This window comes from Natator depressus, chromosome 21, assembly GCF_965152275.1.
Source record: "Natator depressus isolate rNatDep1 chromosome 21, rNatDep2.hap1, whole genome shotgun sequence".
NCBI lineage: Eukaryota > Metazoa > Chordata > Testudines > Cheloniidae > Natator > Natator depressus.
This window is the reverse complement of record NC_134254.1, coordinates 13,912,373-13,932,598: the sequence shown is the minus strand read 5'-3', so window position 1 is coordinate 13,932,598 and position 20,226 is coordinate 13,912,373. Positions and strand designations below refer to the sequence as shown.

The 20,226-nt window shown below is 55.6% G+C and overlaps 1 protein-coding gene across 3 annotated transcripts in view; it reads right to left on the bottom strand.

Annotated features, from left to right (window-relative positions):
- PPFIA4 (PTPRF interacting protein alpha 4) overlaps positions 1 to 20,226 on the bottom strand; it is a 166,783-nt gene that overhangs the window by 29,526 nt on the left and 117,031 nt on the right. For 2 of the 3 annotated variants that reach the window (XM_074936405.1, XM_074936404.1), the window contains exons 12-22: positions 19,728 to 19,790; positions 18,221 to 18,312; positions 15,970 to 16,111; positions 14,982 to 15,187; positions 13,702 to 13,942; positions 12,809 to 12,844; positions 6,216 to 6,349; positions 5,123 to 5,289; positions 4,048 to 4,141; positions 3,537 to 3,618; positions 1,823 to 2,023 (exon numbers count right to left, since the gene is read on the bottom strand). In XM_074936405.1, the coding sequence (XP_074792506.1) occupies positions 1,823 to 2,023; positions 3,537 to 3,618; positions 4,048 to 4,141; positions 5,123 to 5,289; positions 6,216 to 6,349; positions 12,809 to 12,844; positions 13,702 to 13,942; positions 14,982 to 15,187; positions 15,970 to 16,111; positions 18,221 to 18,312; positions 19,728 to 19,790 (1,458 nt within the window). The remainder of the gene's footprint in view (positions 1 to 1,822; positions 2,024 to 3,536; positions 3,619 to 4,047; positions 4,142 to 5,122; positions 5,290 to 6,215; positions 6,350 to 12,808; positions 12,845 to 13,701; positions 13,943 to 14,981; positions 15,188 to 15,969; positions 16,112 to 18,220; positions 18,313 to 19,727; positions 19,791 to 20,226) is intronic. The other variant, XM_074936406.1, reaches the window with a different exon arrangement.

Genomic DNA, 20,226 nt, shown 5'->3' with positions numbered 1-20,226 from the left:
ATCCAGTTTTTGGCCCCCCACTACAGAAAGGATGTGGACAAACTGGAGAGTCTAGGAGAGGGCAATGAAAATGATTAGGGGGCTGGGGCACATGACTTACGAGGAGAGATTGAGGGAATTGGGCTTGTTTAGTCTGCAGAAGAGAAGAGTGAGGGGGGATTTGATAGCAGCCTTCAACTACCTGAAGGGGGTTCCAAAGAGGATGGAGCTCAGCTGTTCTCAGTCGTGGCAAATGACAGAACAAGGAGCAATGGTCTCAAGTGGCAGTGGGGGAGGTTTAGGTTGGATATTAGGAAACACTATTTCACTACAAGGGTGGTGAAGCACTGGAATGGGTTACCTAGGGAGGTGGTGGAATCTCCATCCTGAGAGGTTTTTAAGGTCAGGCTTGACAAAGCCCTGGCTGGGATGATTTAGTTGGGGATTGATTGGTCCTGCTTTGAGCAGGGCGTTGGACTAGATGACCTCCTGAGGTCTCTTCCAACCCTGATATTCTTTGATTCTATGAGTCTCATCGCCCAAGTTCTCTTTGTGAATGACTTGCAGATGGAGCACCGCTCACCTTGTGTGGGGGTCACTGCGGGGGATGGCCGCCCCACAGGACAGACAGCACTTGAACCCTGGTGAGAGAGTAGACAGCCACTATAACTAAACTAACATAAACTTACCCAGAGGTACTACGAATGGCTATATGTAAGAAAAAAATTCTCAAAAACAGACCAATGAGCAGGGGGTGAAACACCGCATGGAGCTCTGACTGTAGCCACACCCGGTGAGAAGGAACTGAGGGGGCTGGGGTGGTGCTGCCCTGCCCGGGGCACGAAGCGTGAGTGCCGCCCCTTTGGGCACTGTTGGGCAAAGTTCTCCGGCTCTGGTGCGCTGGGCATGCACACACCTAAGTAGCACAAAACAAAGTCAACAGTCATAGGAGCAAGAATAGCACCACCGTTACACTACCTAGGCTGAAGCATATATCATTCCTCATATTCCAGAGGTCAGGAGGCCTGGATCAGGAAGGAATTTCACCCCTACGGAAAGTATCGGGCAATTGGCCAGATACATCATGAGGGTTTCAGGTCTTCCTCTGAAGCTTCTGGCATTGACCGGTGATGGAGACAGGATACTGGATGGACCAGATAGTTTGTTGCAACATGGCAAGTCATATATGTTCCTTACAAAGCAATAATTCATCCTGGAACATGAGCACTGCTTGAACGTAGATTCCCAGACTTCTAGTACTTCAGCTTTTCAGAGGCTGAATGAAATCCAAACAGCCGATCCAGTGAGAAGATGACATTCACTAGGAGGGTGGTGAAGCACTGGAATGGGTTCCCTAGGGAGATGGTGGAACCTTTGAGGTTTTTAAGGTCAGGCTTGACAAAGCCCTGGCTGGGATGATTTAGTTGGGGATTGGTCCTGCTTTGAGCAGGGGGTGACCTCCTGAGGTCCCTTCCAACCCCGATAGTCTACGATTCTATGATTAGCACAAACCACTTTATCTTTCACTGGGAGGAAGCAGTCTGTTATAGCTCCCACTCCCATCGTCAGGCTGTTTCAAGCTGAAGCAATGGTCTTGTGAATTCCTGCTCACCTGCAAGTGAGCAAGAAAAATGAAACTCTGCTCCCTTCACAGCCGGCTCCACTAGATAATCTCTGGTATCAAGTATGGAAGAAAAACTGCTTTTTCCTTTGGAAAAGCTGGCAGGGTACACTGTCCTCCATATCGTCTTTCTCTGACAGGGGGATGGATGGCACCCCATAAACAGGGTCAGGGTCTCCGCCACGTTATATACAAGAATCTCTGCAGCCGTGAAGCACTTACCGTCCTCGAGGTGGGCGGAGCCGAAGGACTTGTTAGCGACACCATTTCCTGAATGGCCAGACGCAATTTCAGCCGGTGAAGGGGGTTGCTGATGCCGATCTCTCTCTGGATCTCTGTATCGGACAAGGCAGACATGATGGCACCGCTCTTCACGTTGGCTCTGCAGGCTGCAACATACCAGGCGGGCATGCCCACCCACAGCTGGCAACACAGAGGAAAGCAGAGGGTTTCATGTCAAGGTCAGGCTTGACAAAGCCCTGGCTGGGATGATTTAGTTGGGATTGGTCCTGCTCTGGGCAGGGGGTTGGACTAGATGGCCTCCAGAGATCCCTTCCAACTCTGTTATCTATGATTCTATGTGCCCATCTCCACCCAGACACACACGTACTAACAAGGGACACAACCACCGAGACTGAGGGTTCAGCTCAGTGGTTTGAGCACTGGCCTGCTAAACCCAGGGTTGTGAGTTCAATCCTTGAGGGGGCCATTTAGGGATCTGGGGCAAAAATTGGGGATTGGTCCTGCTTTGAGCAGGGGGTTGGACTAGATGACCTCCTGAAGTCCCTTCCAACACTGATATTCTATGATTCTATGATTGATCTTTTTGAATCATTTCGTTAAAGCCATGTCCACATATCCCCAGACAATTCCCATTGCAATGGCAGGCTAGGGAGCCTGGCTCTATCAGCATAGAGCTGGAGTCGTTCTATGCTCCTGATACTCTAGGACAGTGGTTCTCAACCAGGGATAAGCATACCCCTGGGGGTACTCAGAGGTCTTCCGGGGGTACATCAACTCATCTAGAGATTTGCCTAGTTTTACAACAGGCAACATAAACAGCACTAGTGAAGTCAGTACAAACTAAAGTTTCATACAGAGAATGACTTCTTTATACTGGTCCATATACTATACACGGAAATGTAAGTACAATATTTATTTTCCAACTGCTTTATTTTATAATCCTATGATAAAAATGAGAAAGTCAGCCATGTTTCAGTACTGTAGTGCCCAGGGGGCTGTACCCATGTGCCCCCCATCCCCGGCTGCGGTCCCAAGACCAGTGGCTCTCAACCTTTCCAGAATACTGTCCCCCTTTCAGGAGTTTGATTTGTCCTGCGTACCCCCAAGTTTCACCTCGCTTTAAACAGTAGCGTGATGTGCCACTTTTGTATTTTTAGGTCCGATTTATGTACCGCAGAAGAGGGGAGAGGAACAGCATGAACACAAGGTCTATCGTGAGTCGCACAATGGATATGTTCCTGTCTCGAGCTGAGCAAATAAACGATTTCCCAGTTTGGTGGATGAACCAAAAAAATACAAAAAACAAAAATTCGTTTCAGGTTGAAATGAAAAACGAAAGAACAAACAAAAAATTAAAGTTGGGTCAAACAAAACATTTTGTTCAACCTGGAATGAATTTGGGTGTTTTTTTTGGTTTCGTTTTCAGGGTTGGGTTTGTTTTTTTACCCCTTTTTACGTTCATTTTCACAAATCTAGCTCAACAAAATGAAGCTGTTCAATTAGACAATGTCAAAATGAAAGGTTACAGCTTCTTCCTCCTGCCAAAACTATCCACTGAATTCAACCCAAATCCGCAAATCATTTCGGTTGACCCAAACCTGCACTTTTCAGCAAATAAACTATCCGTCCAAAATTTTTCGCCCAGCTCTATTTGCGTCAGCGTCAACCTCTCCACTAAAATGCCCAGCCTCACCTCCAGCCAAGAGACCACCGTCGGTCCATCCCACTGAGCAAAGGGCATGCCTTTCCTTCGAGCATCTTCCAAAAGCTCGTGCCTGGAAGGAAACGGTGAGGGAAAAGTTAGGCACCGAGGGCCAGGTTCTCCACGCACACACACACTGCCTCTACCAAGCGCTGCAGGCTCACTACCTCCCACACCTTCAGTCAACATGGTGGGAGCTAAGAAGAGGATGCTGAAGACAGTTATCTGCAAGACACAGGTACATATGGACAAACCCAGCAGGAGTACAATGGGCACAGAAGCAATCGCTACAGGCAGTAGGAGACGGTACTTAGCAACACAATAATAGAGGTACGGCTGACTCAGGAAAGGGAGCGGTGACCAGATGTCTCCACTCAGCAGGACCTGGGTGGAGAGAGAGAGACTCGGGATTCAGGATTCCCAGATCGGCCGAGCCTTGCTGCCAGCTTGCAGGACTCCCCCTCCCTGCCTCACACAGGAGCAGAGAAACAGGCATGCTTACTTCTTCCTCAGCCGCCGGTCCCTCTCTGCTTGGGCTCCCAGCTTGCCAAGTCCCAGCGAATCTTGTATGCTGAGCTCAGGATCGGACATCAGAACTAGGAAAGGAGTCAAACCGTTTCGAAGATTAGACTAGCCATCGTCTAGTCCCCAGCTCCTGCCCCCAAGCAGTCACGGCCACCGGCCTAGTGCTGTGCCACGTGGGCACGCATGGCTCCAGCACAGGGTGACCCACGACAGAGAGGGCGACACGCCCTGCCCCGACCCATTTACAGTACAACAGATGCTACCACCCCACGGTCTCTGGACCCTTTGGTGAGGCCAACCAAGGGGGTTTTTTTTCCATCCAGTTCTTCCAGATGTCCCATTCCCTTTGACGTCAAGAGCTTTATAATTACAATAATACCGTACTTAGCACTTCCGACATGCTCTGCATTTCAGAGGGCTTTGCAGAATGTATCGAGCCCGGCAGCAGGGTAAAATTTCAGGAAAGCAAATTTGAGGGAATTAAGGCATTGAATGAGCGAGGAGCAATAGGAGGCAGCGTTAAGCTCTGACCTACACCCAACCGTTGGGCCCCGTCAATTCGGCGGGTATTCGAGCCGGACAGCTCCACTCGTGTGGCTGCAGTTATCCTGCTATGAATGTGCGTGCGGCTACGTCTACACTCTAGCATGGAAAGGGGAATAAACAATGCACCTTTATATCAGTATAACTGTACCCACACTTGGGGTTATACCGGTCCTTCTAGAACGCTAAAGAATCACCCACCCTGACAGACGTCGCTGCCCCTGCGTAGAGGCCAAGCCGAAGTCAGCAGCTGTAGCGTGGCTGTGCATGCCCAGAGAGTGTAAGGACACAGTCCTTCAGAGCAGGGCTAACTGTTTAACAGAGACCTAACCCTACCCAGAACAAGGCCTGGTTCCCCGCTCTGCACCTGCCGCGCAGACAGCAGCCCCCCACAATCTCTCACGCTGAATCCCAAGCAAGAGACACAGCCACTCGGAAGGTGCTTCCCAGGGCCTGTCACCCCACATCACACCCTGCCCTTCTTTACAGGGGAAGGAAGAGACTCAGACCGTGTCCGGTGGCTCCGTCTCGGCTCAGCTGAATCAGTCGGCCTTTCTCTTTCTTGCCGAACAAGCGCCCAATGGAAGATTTGATTCCTTTTCTCTTGGAGCCTTTGTGCAGGGAGTCCTGGCTGCTGGTACTGCTGCTCAGGTTGCTTGTCTGCTCCTCCAAAGAGCTAAGAAAGGGGGCAGGGGGGAAGAGAGAACAGGCAAAACCTTCAGATTGTTCTTTATTTGGAGCAGCACCAAGTAGCAGCACCCGGAGCAATGAGCAGGGAAACGCAGACGCCCCCCAGAGCCTGCTATTCCCCCAAGGGAGCAGTAAACCTTCTTTGTGTTTACACACCACACACTCCAGACTGCACACACAGGAGGTGAGCAGTAGCCAGGCACGGCCAGCCTCTGGCACTGCTGAGCAGTGGGGGAAAAGAGATGCTGGCCAAGGACGCACACAGCAAACCGCCCAGGTCCCACGGGTATGCGCCGTGGGAAGACAAAGAGCCTTTGGTTCCAGAGGGGGTAGGTCCCTCACACCTAGCGCTTGGCCACCTTTACCATCCGCCCTGGCTAGAAGAGCACATATCCTCGCTGTTCACCTCCGTTCCGGGCTAACTCAACGGAGGCGGTGAACCGAGCCTCATCTGACACGGCTTCTCCGGCGATCTGGGTTCGGCTGGAGAGATACAAGTTGGGAGCCATCGTCCGTCTTCTCATTCCCAACCACCCACGCCTCGGAACGTGAGGCCTGGCGAACCCCGGGTTCCAAGCAGAGTGGATGAGGTGAAGTCGCTGAACCCTACTACTTGGGAATTACCATAGGGTACGCACCACTCCCAGCATCTCTAGGCTGGGAGGGAGAGCCCTGAGTCACCAGTATGGGCCCAGTCGTCTAGCCCAGAAGCCCAAAGGCCACCAGCCACAGCCTTAGGCCTGCCAGATCCCTGCTCACCTATGACATCAAGTCTGGTGTTTAAAGCATCTGGTGCCTTTATTATTTCCATCCCCATGGCTTGTAGGAGGGTTTCCCTGCTCCACCACACACCACGAGAGGCGGCGCTGGCAGAGTGCATCCGCTTGCCAGGCCCCCTCCTGCCCCCCGTACCTTTTGCCATCCTCCTGACTGAGGGCAGGATGCCCCAGCTTCTCCAGCCGCAGTGTCCTGGGTGAGGAAGGAGGGGAAGTCTCACATTTTATGGTGGTTTTATCTTCTCGGTTCTCATCCCGAGCGGCTGGCGACTAAACAAAGAGTGGAGCAGTGAGGTTAAACAGCAAAGATCCCTGCCTCCAGAGCTAACCCGCCTCTAACGGACACGCCCAGCTCCAGCCCCAGGAGCAGCTAGCCAGCCGGTGCCTTTAAAAGTGAAGTGAGAACAGGGTCTCAGTGGTTTTTATGTGCCACGGCAGCCTCTTCTCACAGCATGCCCCGAACCAGAGCCCAGGTGAGGGCCTGTTCCCAGACCAGCAGGGGGCGACGTGCCCATAAAGGGCAGAGAGAGAACCTGATAAGAGTGGGGCGTGGCACAGAAAGGAGGTGCCCTTTTGGGTCCCACAATGCTGTGCGGGAATGAGCAGTCTCCCTAAATTCCAAAGGAAACATGCCCATGTCCTAGCCTTGGATTCAGCCTGCACCCAGCCCCCGGAGGCCCCGTGGGCTAAAGGAGCAGACGTCCGCTGCAGGGATCCTACAAGCGGTGGGCACCAGTTAGGTGAGTCGGCCCGACAACTTTGCAGCTCCCCACTGGGCCCAGGCAATAACCTCGCACTGGCCCGGACACCCTCCCACCCCATGGCACGACGGCCCAAATCCACAAAGGTGTTCGGGCTCCTAACTTCCACTGACATCAATGGAAATTCGGAGCCCGAGTCCCTTTGTGGATCTGGGCCAAACTGCCCCAGTTTTGGTTGGGTGCCTGTCCTCCATGGTGAGGTCGGGGTGTTGAGGGGGAAGGGAGGTCGTTCCCTCCTTGACTAATGCAGCGATGGCTTTTCCGGCTGGCCGATCTGTATGCAGGCCCCTGGCCCCACACGCTCCGGGGCTAGAGGGACTGCACGAGTGGGCACCAAATGGGAAAGAAGCTACACGTGGGAGCGGAGCGTGTGGACAAGTGACACAGTTGGTGCGGGATCTGGGTTGGGGCCACGGTCGAGGCAGAGCAGCAACATCCGCAGCTGGCACTTTTGAAATCCTCCTGTGGCTGCTTCCTAGGAGGCATTAGCAAGGACTCCACCCTGCTTGCACAGAGCTCTTGGTGTGAGTCGAGAGGAAAACACAGCTCCTGAGTCTGCCCCCGTATCCATGCCAGGTGGAATGCTCTCCCCTCGGCACAGATCCCTGCTGCCACTGAGCCTGACACTGGGGCACCTGAAGGACCACGGCAGAGATGGCAAACATGCTTCCCTGCACCATACAAAAGACTTGGCTCTGGAGCAGGGAGATGGCCATGGATGCTGGCAGACTTCATAGAATCATAGAATATCAGGGTTGGAAGGGACCTCAGGAGGTCATCTAGTCCAACCCCCTGCTCAAAGCAGGACCAATCCCCAACTAAATCATCCCAGCCGGGGCTTTGTCAAGCCTGACCTTAAAAACTTCAAAGGAAGGAGATTCCACCACCTCCCTAGGTAACGCACTCCAGTGCTTCACCACCCTCCTAGTGAAAAAGTTTTTCCTAATATCCAACCTAAACCTCCCCCACTGCAACTTGAGACCATTACTCCTCGTTCTGTCATCTGCTACCACTGAGAACAGTCTAGATCCATCCTCTTTGGAACCCCCTTTCAGGTAGTTGAAAGCAGCTATCAAATCCCCCCTCATTCTTCTCTTCCGTAGACTAAACAATCCCAGTTCCCTCAGCCTCTCCTCATAAGTCATGTGTTCCAGTCCCCTAATCATTTTTGTTGCCCTCCGCGGGACGCTTTCCAATTTTTCCACATCCTTCTTGTAGTGTGGGGCCCAAAACTGGACACAGTACTCCAGATGAGGCCTCATCAATGTCGAATAGAGGGGAACGATCACGTCCCTCGATCTGCTGGCAATGCCCCTACTTATACAGCCCAAAATGCCATTGGCCTTCTTGGCAACAAGGGCACACTGTTGACTCATATCCAGCTTCTCGTCCACTGTAACCCCTAGGTCCTTTTCTGCAGAACTGCTGCCTAGCCATTCGGTCCCTAGTCTGTAGTGGTGCATGGGATTCTTCTGTCCTAAGTGCAGGACTCTGCACTTGTCCTTGTTGAACCTCATCAGATTTCTTTTGGCCCAATCCTCTAATTTGTCTAGGGCCCTCTGTATCCTATCCCTACCCTCCAGCGTATCTACCTCTCCTCCCAGGTTAGTGTCATCTGCAAACTTGCTGAGGGTGCAATCCACACCATCCTCCAGATCATTAATGAAGATATTGAACAAAACCGGCCCCAGGACCGACCCTTGGGGCACTTGATACCGGCTGCCAACTAGACATGGAGCCATTGATCACTACCCGTTGAGCCCGATGATCTAACCAGCTTTCTATCCCCCTTATCGTCCATTCATCCAGCCCATACTTCTTTAACTTGCTGGCAAGAATACTGTGGGAGACCGTGTCAAAAGCTTTGCTAAAGTTAAGGAACAACACGTCCACTGCTTTCCCCTCATCCACAGAGCCAGTTATCTCATCATAGAAGGCAATTAGATTAGTCAGGCATGACTTGCCCTTGGTGAATCCATGCTGACTGTTCCGGATCATTTTCCTCTCCTCAGAGTGCTTCAGAATTGATTCCTTGAGGACCTGCTCCATGATTTTTCCAGGGACTGAGGTGAGGCTGACTGACCTGTAGTTCCCTGGATCCTCCTCCTTCCTTTTTTTAAAGATGGGCACTACATTAGCCTTTTTCCAGTCATCAGGGACATCTCCCGATCACCATGAGTTTTCAAAGATAATGGCCAATGGCTCTGCAATCACATCCACCAACTCCTTTAGCACTCTCGGATGCAACGCGTCTGGCCCCATAGACTTGTGCTCGTCCAGCTTTTCTAAATAGTCCTGAACCACTTCTTTCTCCACAGTGGGCTGGTCACCTCCTCCCCATGCTGTGCTGCCCAGTGCAGCAGTCTGGGAGCTGACCTTGGTTCATGAAGACAGAGGCAAAAAAAGCATTGAGTACATTAGCTTTTTCCACATCGTCTGTCACTAGGTTGCCTCCCTCATTCAGTAAGGGGCCCACACTTTCCTTGACTTTCTTCTTGTTGCTAACATACCTGAAGAAACCCTTCTTGTTACTCTTAACATCTCTTGCTAGCTGCAACTCCAGGTGTGATTTGCCCTTCCTGATTTCACTCCTGCATGCCCGAGCAATATTTTTATACTCTTCCCTGGTCATTTGTCCAATCTTCCACTTCTTGTAAGCCTCTTTTTTGTATTTAAGATCAGCAAGGATGTCACTGTTAAGCCAAGCTGGTCGCCTGCCATATTGACTATTCTTTCTACACGTCTTTGCTCAGACGGCAAAGTCCAGGGCAGGCCGCACAATGGAACACAGAGGCACAGGTGGCTGCAGCCTGTGGGCCGATGCATGCAGGTGTGACGGGCATGCGTGCAGCCAGCATGCTGCCTGCACAACCAGCAGCAGGAGGGGACGCGCAGGCAGGCAAGGCAGCTGCACTAATGAATGCAGGAGCGGCAGCAGGACCATAGATGCCAGGGTTGGGAGAGAGCTCCTGTGTCCTCCGCCCATTCCCCGCCCCAGTGCAGGACCGTTCTCTCACACTGAAGGGCTTTTTCCTGTCTCCTCGCCGACGACCCTAGTCCGGGGGGCTTGACTTCCCTGAGCAAGACGATGTACTGTCCAGGTGCTCTGGTTGTGAGACGTGTCTGTCAGAGCTACAGGCTGCTCCCCTGGAATCTCTGTATCTAATGGTGCTTCCTCTCTTGTGCGATAGCCTCTGGCAACGGAGACCCCGGTATCATCCCCTCATGGTTCCCGTTGTCCGCACGCTCGGCTAGTCTCTCTCCACAGGTCAGGCCCTCAGGCTCCTCTCGCTGTTGCTGCCTTTCCTTGGATTCTCTCCAAACACAAACTGAGATTTTTCTGGAAGTTATTCTAGAGTCTGTGCGCGGGGCGGGACGTCAGAGCATCTCTGGAAGGAGAGCCTCAGTAGTTGAATCACACAATCGTAGGACTGGAAGGGACCGCAAGAGGTCATAAGTCCTGTCTTCTGCACTCATGGCAGGACTAGTCTTGTCTAGACCATCCCTGACGGGTTTGTCTAACCTGCTCTTAATAAAAACAGGAAGAAGGCAGGCGGTGCATAGTTCCCAGAGGAAGGCTGGTCTGGTGGGCAAGGCATTAGCCCAGCACCTGGGAGACCTGGGTTCAAATCCCTGCTCTGCCACAGACCCTCTCTGTGACTTTGGGCTAGTCACTCAGATTCTCTCCCCATCTGTGACTGCAGGATCCCACTGTCCCAGAATGGCAATGGACACGGGGTCTGGATGTGGAGTGAGTAAGCCCAGAACAGTGACCAGGCTCCTCCCAGAGCCAGGGGGCTTCGCAACATGTGGGGGTCCAGCAGTTATGCCCATGCACAACACCTGGCTGTCCATCCAGAGAGCTGGACTGGGGCTAGCCTGTGACAGAGGGCAAATATGGGCTAGCAGATGGAACAGGCAAGCCAGTGTGATTCTGCACTGCACCTAGACAAGGGCAGAATAGCCCCTCTCTGTCCAGGAGCCTAAGCTCTGCCTTGCTGCCTGCCCCGGACAGGAGTCTGCTACTGTTTATATCAGCACCTCTGGGCCTCACCTCTGCCATCCGTGCTCCTGACTTGTACGTGGCCCCGCTACACTATTTCTTGGGGCAGGGGACCTTGTCTCTAGGGGTGTGTCTACACTGCAATCACGGGGTGTCACTGCAGCTCGCCTGGGCTGGCTTTGATGGAGCCAGCTCTGGTACGGGAGCAGCACCATGGGCTAGCCCTGTGAGTAATTACCCAGGGTTGCAGGCAGGCGTGTGCACACCAGCTGCAGGGCAGAGACACCCTGGGCCTGTCCGTCAAATGCCTGGGACACTGTTGTTCAAATACCCGGGCAGGGCAGTAATAAGGGCTAATGCACTAGCCAGGCTGTGCTCATGCTGCAGCTGGCTCCTTGACTCGGGACCTTCCTCGCTGTGCTCTGAACGTCACCGACGTTGCTCTGGCCCGTTGCTTATTATCTCTTCCTTCTTCCCGCCATGTCCGTTTTAACTTTTGGGCCCGACCACCTCTCACCAGCCATCGCTCAGGGTTTTCCCTTCAAAACCCATCCCGGCTTCGAGCTGGTTCCATCCACGCACTCGGGGGTCTCCCGAGCTGTCGGCACCTAGACTGGGATAAAGCGCCCTCCTCCTCCACACTGCCCTCTGGGGAACCCCATGCACTGGCTGCTGCAGCAGGAACGGCTCGTGGGACGAGGCCCACAGGCAAAGCCAACCAGGAAGGGTCTGAGAGACGGGCAGGCACCCCCATCCGTGTCCGAGGGAGGGGAGTTTGAATATAGCACCAGGCTGGGCTGTGCAGGACGTTTTCTCCACAGCAACGAAGATCTGTTCGCGGATCAACCACACTGCTGTGCTCTGTCCAGCAGGCCCTACCCTACGGAAGGGCTGGGAATGAAGGCTGATTTCTACACTGCTGTCCTTGAGCTGGCCCTAAAACAACACCGCCCAGCCACAGTCCCACAGACGCCAGCGGGCTCCCAAGGCTGCTCCCCGCCACCGAACACCCCCACGGGCTGCGTCCATTGACAGGCGCTGCTCATTATCCTAGTCCTGGCCATCACTGACGTGTCGAGCAGCATTCAAAGCACGCCAAGACCCCACGGGCTCAGGCGTCTGCCCGGAGAGTCCTGGGGGTGGCTCCAAGCGAGCCCAGGGAGACAGCCAGCTCCTCGGTGTAGCGTAGGAGCTGTGCACGTGCAATGAAAATTGGCGTACACATGTATCCGAGGCCATGAACTGCCTGGGACAGCAATCCAGAACCCCAGTCCCCAGGGATTTCTCCCGGGTAAGCGGTACTGTACAGTGCCTCTCTTCACGCAGAGGGGACGGCAGGGGCCCTGTCTGTGTACGTGTTACGTGACACAGCTCTTGGCTCGCATCCCAGGCAGCACCTGGCCCCCGTTTCTCCCCACACACCTGGGCTGCCCGCAGGACACTCGTTTCTGTGCCGCAGTGATGTGTGGAGTGAAAGGGGCAGCGCTGGACAGCGGTGATCGGAGCTGCAGGCGAGTCATTCTGCTGTCTCCTGCGGACGTGTCTGAGAATGGCTGAGGGTCACTCCTGTGTCCCACGGACAGACCCTGGGCCCAGCCTGACGGGATTTGGCCTTTCCGTTAGGAGCTCCATGCTGGAAAACGTGGAGAGGCAGAGTGGGTTCCGACCACTTGCAGCACACCCCTCTCTGACCGTGTACAGATATTTCAGCAGCACCCAGAGATCCCCGTCAGGATCAGAGCCTACTGTTCCAGGTGCCGTACAAACATATGTACATCCCAGAGCACAGCCCCGGCCCCATATTGCTCACAATCCTTCCCCCTGACCAGTTTTCATTCCTCAGCATACAAACACACAGGAGCAGCTCCCGCGTGCGGTTCAACAAGTCGACAGGCACCGCAGCGGGGCCTGGGACGGGAGCAAGAGAGAGAGTCCAAGAGCCAGAGGAATTAGAGAGTGACTCACAAGCAGCTTCCTCCGGTGCTTCCGTAAGTCACTGGGCTGGTTGCAAGAGGCAAACAGAAAGAGACACAGAAAGGGAGGCAGTTAGCTGAGAATTCCCCTGCGGGCAGAGCAAAGCGACAGAGGTGCTGACTGCAAAATGCCCACCCCAGACAGCCCACAGAGCCAGGTGCGGGCCCTGGTGAGAACCCCGCTATGCACGGCTTTCCCTAGGGCTGGGCAAATCAACGCAAGGAAACGGCAACAAACACACTGGGCTTTCAACACCCCCCGCACGCACACACCCGGCTACCCTCCCATACACCCCCGACAGCTCTCACACCCCCACACCGCCCTCATACACCCAGCCCCTGCCCAGTTCTACACACAACTCCATCCTCACACCCAACCCAACTACACCCCCCCTCAGGTACCTGTCCACCTGCCCAGCCAACACTACACCTCCATCCACACCCCTCACACACATCCCTGCCTGGGTACACCTCCCCCCCACCCGCCATGTACACTCCCACGCTTGGTACACCCACCTTTCCATCCAGCCCCCCCACCCGCCCCACCTTCATTCACACATCAGCCTTGTGCCCTCGTAACTGACCCTGCATTCGCCCCCCGCATCAGCCCCCGCCTCCCCCAGGCCTCCTCGTGCCCCCCTTTCCACTGGGAACAGCACAGCACAGTTGCGTTGGCCAGGAGCAGGCGTGCGAATGAACACACAACGGGCCAGGAAGTTCCAGTGAGCAGCATCCAGAGGTGCCACCTGTGGGCTCAGAGACACCCTGCTGTGCCCCCGCCCCTCAGGCAGGCAGGCGCTATGTGGGGAGATCCCAGAGCGGTGCCCGCAGGCCCCTGTGGGTTCAGCGGCCTTGGCTGGCACCAGCGCACCCCGCCCGGCTCACCAGAGTCATGATCCCCATGCGATCCAGGTCCTGAGCGGCGCTGCGAGAGGACAGCTTCGGGGTGGAGCGCCCGCTGACCGGGGGCGAGGAGCTGGCCAGGGACAGGGCTGTCAGGGAGGTGGGGATGGAAGCCCGTTTGCGGAGCTGCATCAGGTTCAGGCCCTCCATGCTGCCACTCGTGACGCGGGTCTCCAGCTCCTCAGTGCGCAGCTCCGTGGATTCCTTCTCCTCTTGAATCATCCTGAGGAATTGCAGATGGGGTGAGGTGTGGCAGAATTCCCGCTTCCCCGCTGACGGCCCAGTCGCCATTCCTGGGGGTCCCCCGGCCCGCCTCCTGCCTCCGCGGCTGCCAGATTCCAGCAGCCAAACGGGATGGCACCACTGGGCTCTGCCCCCCCAACTGCGGTGCCAGGAGGCCCCTGTCCCCTCTCAGGGAGGCGGCTGCATGGGGCCCCCTTCTCCACTCCAGCAGCGGCAGCCGGGCCCTGTCCCTCAGGAGCAAAAGGGATGGCCCCAAGGCCCCCCCCAAAGACCAGGCGGAACGAAGGTTGTTCAGGAGCCCCTGCAGTGTATTTTGATATGAACCCTTCCCTATAACTCCAGCACAGCGGGGCTTCGTCTGCGGGCTCCCAGGGCTTTTCTAAGTTAAAAATGTCACACGTGAACACACCCCAAGGAGCCCCTAGAGGATGCTGCCCCACGATGCTTCGTCTCTCCAAATCATTCCGGATCTCAGCCTTCCATCCTTCCCGCCCGCTGGAACTCCCATGACATGGTCCTGAGGATGCTCCAGCTGCTTTCGTCCGCTCTGGGCCGCGCAAGTACCCTGAGCTGAGTGACCCGGTCTGCTGGGTTTGCAGCGGATCTCGGTCACCAGAGCAGGGCAAAGCAGCCAGAGGGTACAGCTAAATTCCCACCCCGTCCTCCAGAATCCCCCTCCCAACATTCCCCTGCATGCCCCCAAATTCCCCCTTCTCTCCTGCCCCTCCCCACATTCCCCTGCATGCCCCCAAATTCCCCCTTCCCTCCTGCCCCTCCCCACATTCCCCTGCACGCCCCCAAATTCCCCCTTCCCTCCTGCCCCTCCCCACATTCCCCTGCACGCCCCCAAATTCCCCCTTCCCTCCTGCCCCTCCCCACATTCCCCTGCACGCCCCCAAATTCCCCCTTCCCTCCTGTCCCTCTCCAAATTCCTCCTCCCCTCCTGCCCCTGCACCCATATCCCCGGCCCTCCTGCCCCTCACGGCTGCACTCAGAACCAGACAATCCACAGATTCTACCTGATCTCCTCGTTGATGGCGTCCAGCTGCTCCTGCAGCATGATGGCCAGGGTCTGGGCGTCGGAGTGCCCGCTCGGGGACAGCACGTCCATGGAGCTGAAGAGCGCCTCGCGATCATCCTCCTCCACGTCCGAGATTTCCGGGTCGCTGTCGAAGGCGTGAGACACGGTGGCCAGGACGCCGCCTGGCTGGGCCTGCTCCCAGTCCTGAGAGACGGCAGACCCCACACAGGTCACTACTTCCCCACCAAGCAGCAGAGGCCAGGGCCCAACCCATGGGAGTTAGGCTCCTAACTTTGAGCAGCTGGGCCAAGCCATCAAGGTGAAGCAGCCAGCAACGGCTCCCCTTGAGTAGGGGCAGGGTCTGCTCCCTGGCGAGGCGTCACCGAGTGCCCCTCATTCCTGTGTGAGCCTCCCTCTCACAACTGTGCCAGGAGACTCTCGTACACAAAGGCACCAACACACTGCCCTGCAGCAATCTCAGAGCTGGGCCCCGGGGAGACGGCCCCCCATATGACCCCCAGACCCAGACCCTGGGGAGAGCCTTCCCTCTCAACCTGGTTCCTGGGAAGAGGGGCCCCCAGATTTGGGTCCCAGGGCAAGGGGCCCCCACACGCACCCTAGAGCTGGGCCCCGGGGAGACCCTTCCCTCTCAACTTGGGTCCCAGGGAGAGGGGACGCCCCCTTAAGCCAAGCTGAAGGGAAAGGCCCGCCCCTCAGTGCTAAGTCCCATGGAACAGGGCCCCCAGGTGCCCCAGAGCCTGATCCTGGTGAGAGGATCCAGGCCCTCCCCCATTCCCCAGGGAAATGCAGAAACAGAGACACTCTGCTCAGGGCAGTGCTCTCTATTCACCAAGGGCCGTAAGTGCACACCGGCCGGCTCCGCTGACCCTCAACCCCCCATGCCAGCCCCACGCCGCCTCGGAGCCGCTGGCTGGAGATCAGCCACGAGCCGCACTCGGAGCAAGGCCGACCCTGGGGGATTTTACCTTGGGGGCTTCTTCCCGCAGAGCTGCAAACCGACCCTTCTGTGGCCGGTGCAGTCCAGGAGGCGTCCCGAAGGTCTCGGCGGGGGCATGAACCCCAGTGCTCAGGGGGTACCTGAGGTCCGTGGCGCTGCCCACGTGGGACCTAGGAGAACGAGGGAGAAGAGCCACGGTGTGAAATGCTGCGGTTATGACAGCACAGGCGCATCCCCTCCTGCCCGGGATGAGCTGGCTCATGCGGCAGGCTGCTAAACCCGTCCCCCACCCCACAGGCCGAGCCGGTGCGCTCCGTGTCCAGCCCGGGTTTGCACTGAAGGGAAGAAGAGATGGAGACGGGGAAGTCTGAGCTCCCGGGGCTGTGACCTCCTGATCTGAACTGACAGTGCCTGCTCAGGGCTCTGGAGGAAAGTGAAGGCCCTACCTCACCGTCTCTAGATCCCAGGGAAATTTCTCCCCACCCCTGACTCTGGAGAGGCAGTTCCACCTGGTGGGTGTGAGCAAGAACTAGTGCAGGTAACCAGCCAACCTGCGATGCAACTGGCACCCAAGGCCCCGCTCCTCAAAGATATTTAGGCATCTAACTCCTACACAGATCAGGATCTGGGCCCAACTAATGACCCATGTTTTCTTGCACCTCCGTGTGCTAGGCAGTACAGGTACCAACCACCTGGCTAAGAGAACTGAGCCACTAAGAAAAAGCCCTGCAGTGTGTTTACTCATTCCCCTGTGAGCCCCTGAGTTCACACAGATCTCATCCGAACTCTTGTGATCCTCCCGACAGGACTCAAGCCCCCCAAGATCCTCCTGCAGCCTTCTCTTCTCCATAGTTCACTTCAGCCCATCCCCGTGGTGAAGATCTGCCACTAGAGCTGGCCGGGAAGTGATCCGCCCACCCAACCCCCAGCACCACCACCAAAAATTTCAACAAAACCAAAACTGTTTCCTTTCTGTCAATTTTTTTTCTTCAGCATTTTTACGGGGTTCATCGAAAAGCTGAAAAATTTCAGTTTAAAACCAACCATTCGGGGCAGGGAGGTTCCCACAAATGGACAGGTTTTATTCATTTAATTGGAAAAACCCTTTTGGATAGCATATGTTTGAGCCACTCTCCCCGCCACGTCTCTGCGCAGTACAGGAGCTCAGACCTGGGTATCCCGGTGAGGTAGCCAGCGCACAAGCCAGCACAGTTTGAGATATGGCCTCACCCTGCCTTTGCCCAGTGACGGAATTGTTTCCCTGGTCTTCTTTACGACAGCACTTGTCATGCAGCCTGGAATCATGTTGGCCTTTTGTGCCGCAGGTGGCCACGGCCTTCCCCACTTCACTTTGGTCCCAGCCTGAGTCTCTCAGGGCCAGATCTACAAAGGTATTTAGGCACCAAAAGGTGCAGACAGGCCGCAGCTCGGACTCCGTGTGTGGAAGCAGAAACAGGCGCCGTTCCATGGGACCTCAGCCCTACGCATTTTCATTTTGGAAACGCCTGACACCCCATTCAAGCTACCGCCACGGAAAGGGAATCCAAATGCCGTTGGGTGTGACTCAGCAAACTTCAGGGCTTCCCCTCCCACTCCCGCAGCCCAGCGCTAGTCTCAGCTCAATCTGCAGCTCGATCCTGCCAGCCCCAAAGACACCGGCGCCGCTCCTAGATCACCGCTCACGGTGCAGGGAGAGAATCCGAGAGAGCAGGAACCTGAGCACGCCCACGGTTCAGGTCTATGGCCCAGTGTGGCAGGTGGGGCTGCTCTGCAGCGCCCCCTAAGGGACCACGTGTGGGATTGCAGGTGTTCGCTGCCTTACTCTGTAAGTTGTGGCCACCGGCTTGGAGCAGGGTGACCCGTGACCTAAGCGCTGCGGGTCTCTCTCAACAGTTGAATAGCATCATGAACTCAGGTTCGGCTGTCTGCATTTTTAAGTGCAGGGGGAAAAAATCCCTCAAATGCAAGCACTTAATTGTAGTACTTGAGGGTAAAGGCCTGACCTGTCCCTGAGATTCTGGGCTAGCACTGAGGAGCTCCTCCTCTTCCCAGTTCCCCCAGCTCTGCCCCTGAGAAGAAGCAGGCCAGCCTTGCTGGCCGGCCTGCTGGCTGTCTCGCTGGTAGCCTGGTCTGAGCAGATTTTCCCGGAGCCAGGGAGGAAACCAATGGCTCCTGCAGGGGGGCAGAGAAGGCCTGATAGATCCCGTCACACCCAGGAAGCTGGCATGAGGTGCACACGGGGCAGCAAGACCGTCTGTGGCCAAGCCCGAGGTCCTTACCTCATATGTACGCTGTCCGCAAATGTCCCGCTTCTTGTCTTTAGCTGGTCAACCTCCGACCTCAGTTTGTCAATTTCATCTGACAACTTTCTCTGTTCAGAGAGAGACGGGACGGGAGGTTAGTTTGTACTGAGCAGCTCATCTTTGGGGGAATCTAGTTTCTCTACAGTTAAACCTGTTTTAAAATATCACACCCGTCCCACGTGCTGGGCGTCCTTAATGTGCCTGGAAAGCCATGGGGAATGCAGGCAACGGTGGATGCTGCTGCTAGGGCCTATGCAGGGCCAGCTAGGTGTGTTACAGGGGGAACAGACAGATGCGTACACAGGGAAATGATGGGAGTCTGCTGTAGGTTTGTTACACGAAGGAGAACTGACCCCACTTGCATCTGCACTAAGTGGCCCCGTTATAAATTAATAGCTGCCAACAGAGAGGCCACGGCTAGGCAAGGAGGCATCACAGACTGGACTGGAGCCAGAAAACCATTATCGCCGCCTGGCAAACTCCTGCCTTCCCAGAAGGCGGCAGCCACATCCCATCAAGTCACTGCTCATGAGGCCAGATGCATCAGCAATGACTCGAACGGGGGGCTAGTGTAAATGGACGAGGACCAGGTGACACCATCGCACCAGGCTCCAGTCCCGTGTGCAAACGGATCAAAACTTGGGTTTCTCCAAATGCTCCTTCCGCCAAGCACAGAGCACCATGTCAGTTCCCAAACATCCGGTTCCCTGCACCGCCCTGAGCAGCCATAGCCCTGCTAGCGGGAGATGCCGACAGCTAAGGCCATGCCCACACATCCCGAGGGGTCAGGGCGCAGCAGACAGCATAAAAGAGGAAGGGCTAGCTGAGAGCAGCCCAAGGATAGTTATGAGCGAGCCCCGGGGATGAAAGCAGGGCTGCTTAGACCCCGCACTGGCTTCTCAGCAAGGTGCAAGGGAGAGGCAAAGTCCTGCTCCTGATCTTCAAGGCCTTCGGAAGGCCGGGCTGAGATCGATTATCACTCCGAGATAGAGCGAGCTCCTAGGGACCAGGCGAGCTGCTTCCCTGGCAGCCAGCCCTGAGTGTGGAACCACCTTCAGCAAGCGCCAAGATAGTCCAGGAGACTCACTCTATGGAAACTTCACCTGCTTAGCAGGGCTTTCCCCAGAGCCCGCGAGTTACTCTGCAAATCCCCCTCACGTAAACTAGGAGGAAGGGGCAGGGAGCAAGAATCAGTTGGCCAACTTTATGCTCCCTTTGGAAGGGGCATGGTTACGCTAGGGACGAGCGCAGGATAAATCTTGAGACAGCTCAGACTGGAGAGAATGTGCCTGTTAAATAATACTAGGGGCTGGAGGAACTCGCAGCTTTCATCCACGTCACGGCATGGTTTTATTTATGGGACTCGTGCTGCTGGGCGTTTTGGGATCCTGGCTCTTGAACCCATAACCAGGGTGTTTTCAATAGATGTGGCTGCCACGGGCACGGGACTGGGAGTGAGGCAGCCCCCCGGAGCGGCACGTACCTTGTCATGCTGCTGTGCCTCGATCTGCTTTTGGGTGCTTTCCAGCTCTTGCAACAATGTATTCTTAAACATAAAAATGAGAGAGAGAGAGAGAGAGAGAGAGAGAGAGAGAGAGAGGGAGTCCATTTAGCTCAATCATTGGGCATGTGCCCACGTGGTCGATGAGCCTCAGAGGGGGGCAGGCTGATGGACACCCGTCAGAACAGAAGGTGACGTTTTCCAGACTCTCAGCTGGCAGTGATTGGCAGTGGGAGCGATCACACGGACAGATCCACCTTGTCAATAACTAGCCGTGGCATCAACCATCTGCTTTAAAATCCCTTCCTCGGGTACCCGCGGCTGCCGCAAAATGGAATGTGAATAAACAATATCTGCAAACTTCGCAGCCCTGCCCAAGGCCTGCACTGGGCATGCCCCAAGCCATGAGAAGAACATCCGATGGGAAGGGACCTCTGAGGCCATCGAGTCCAGGCCCCACTATCACAGGCCTGTCATATCA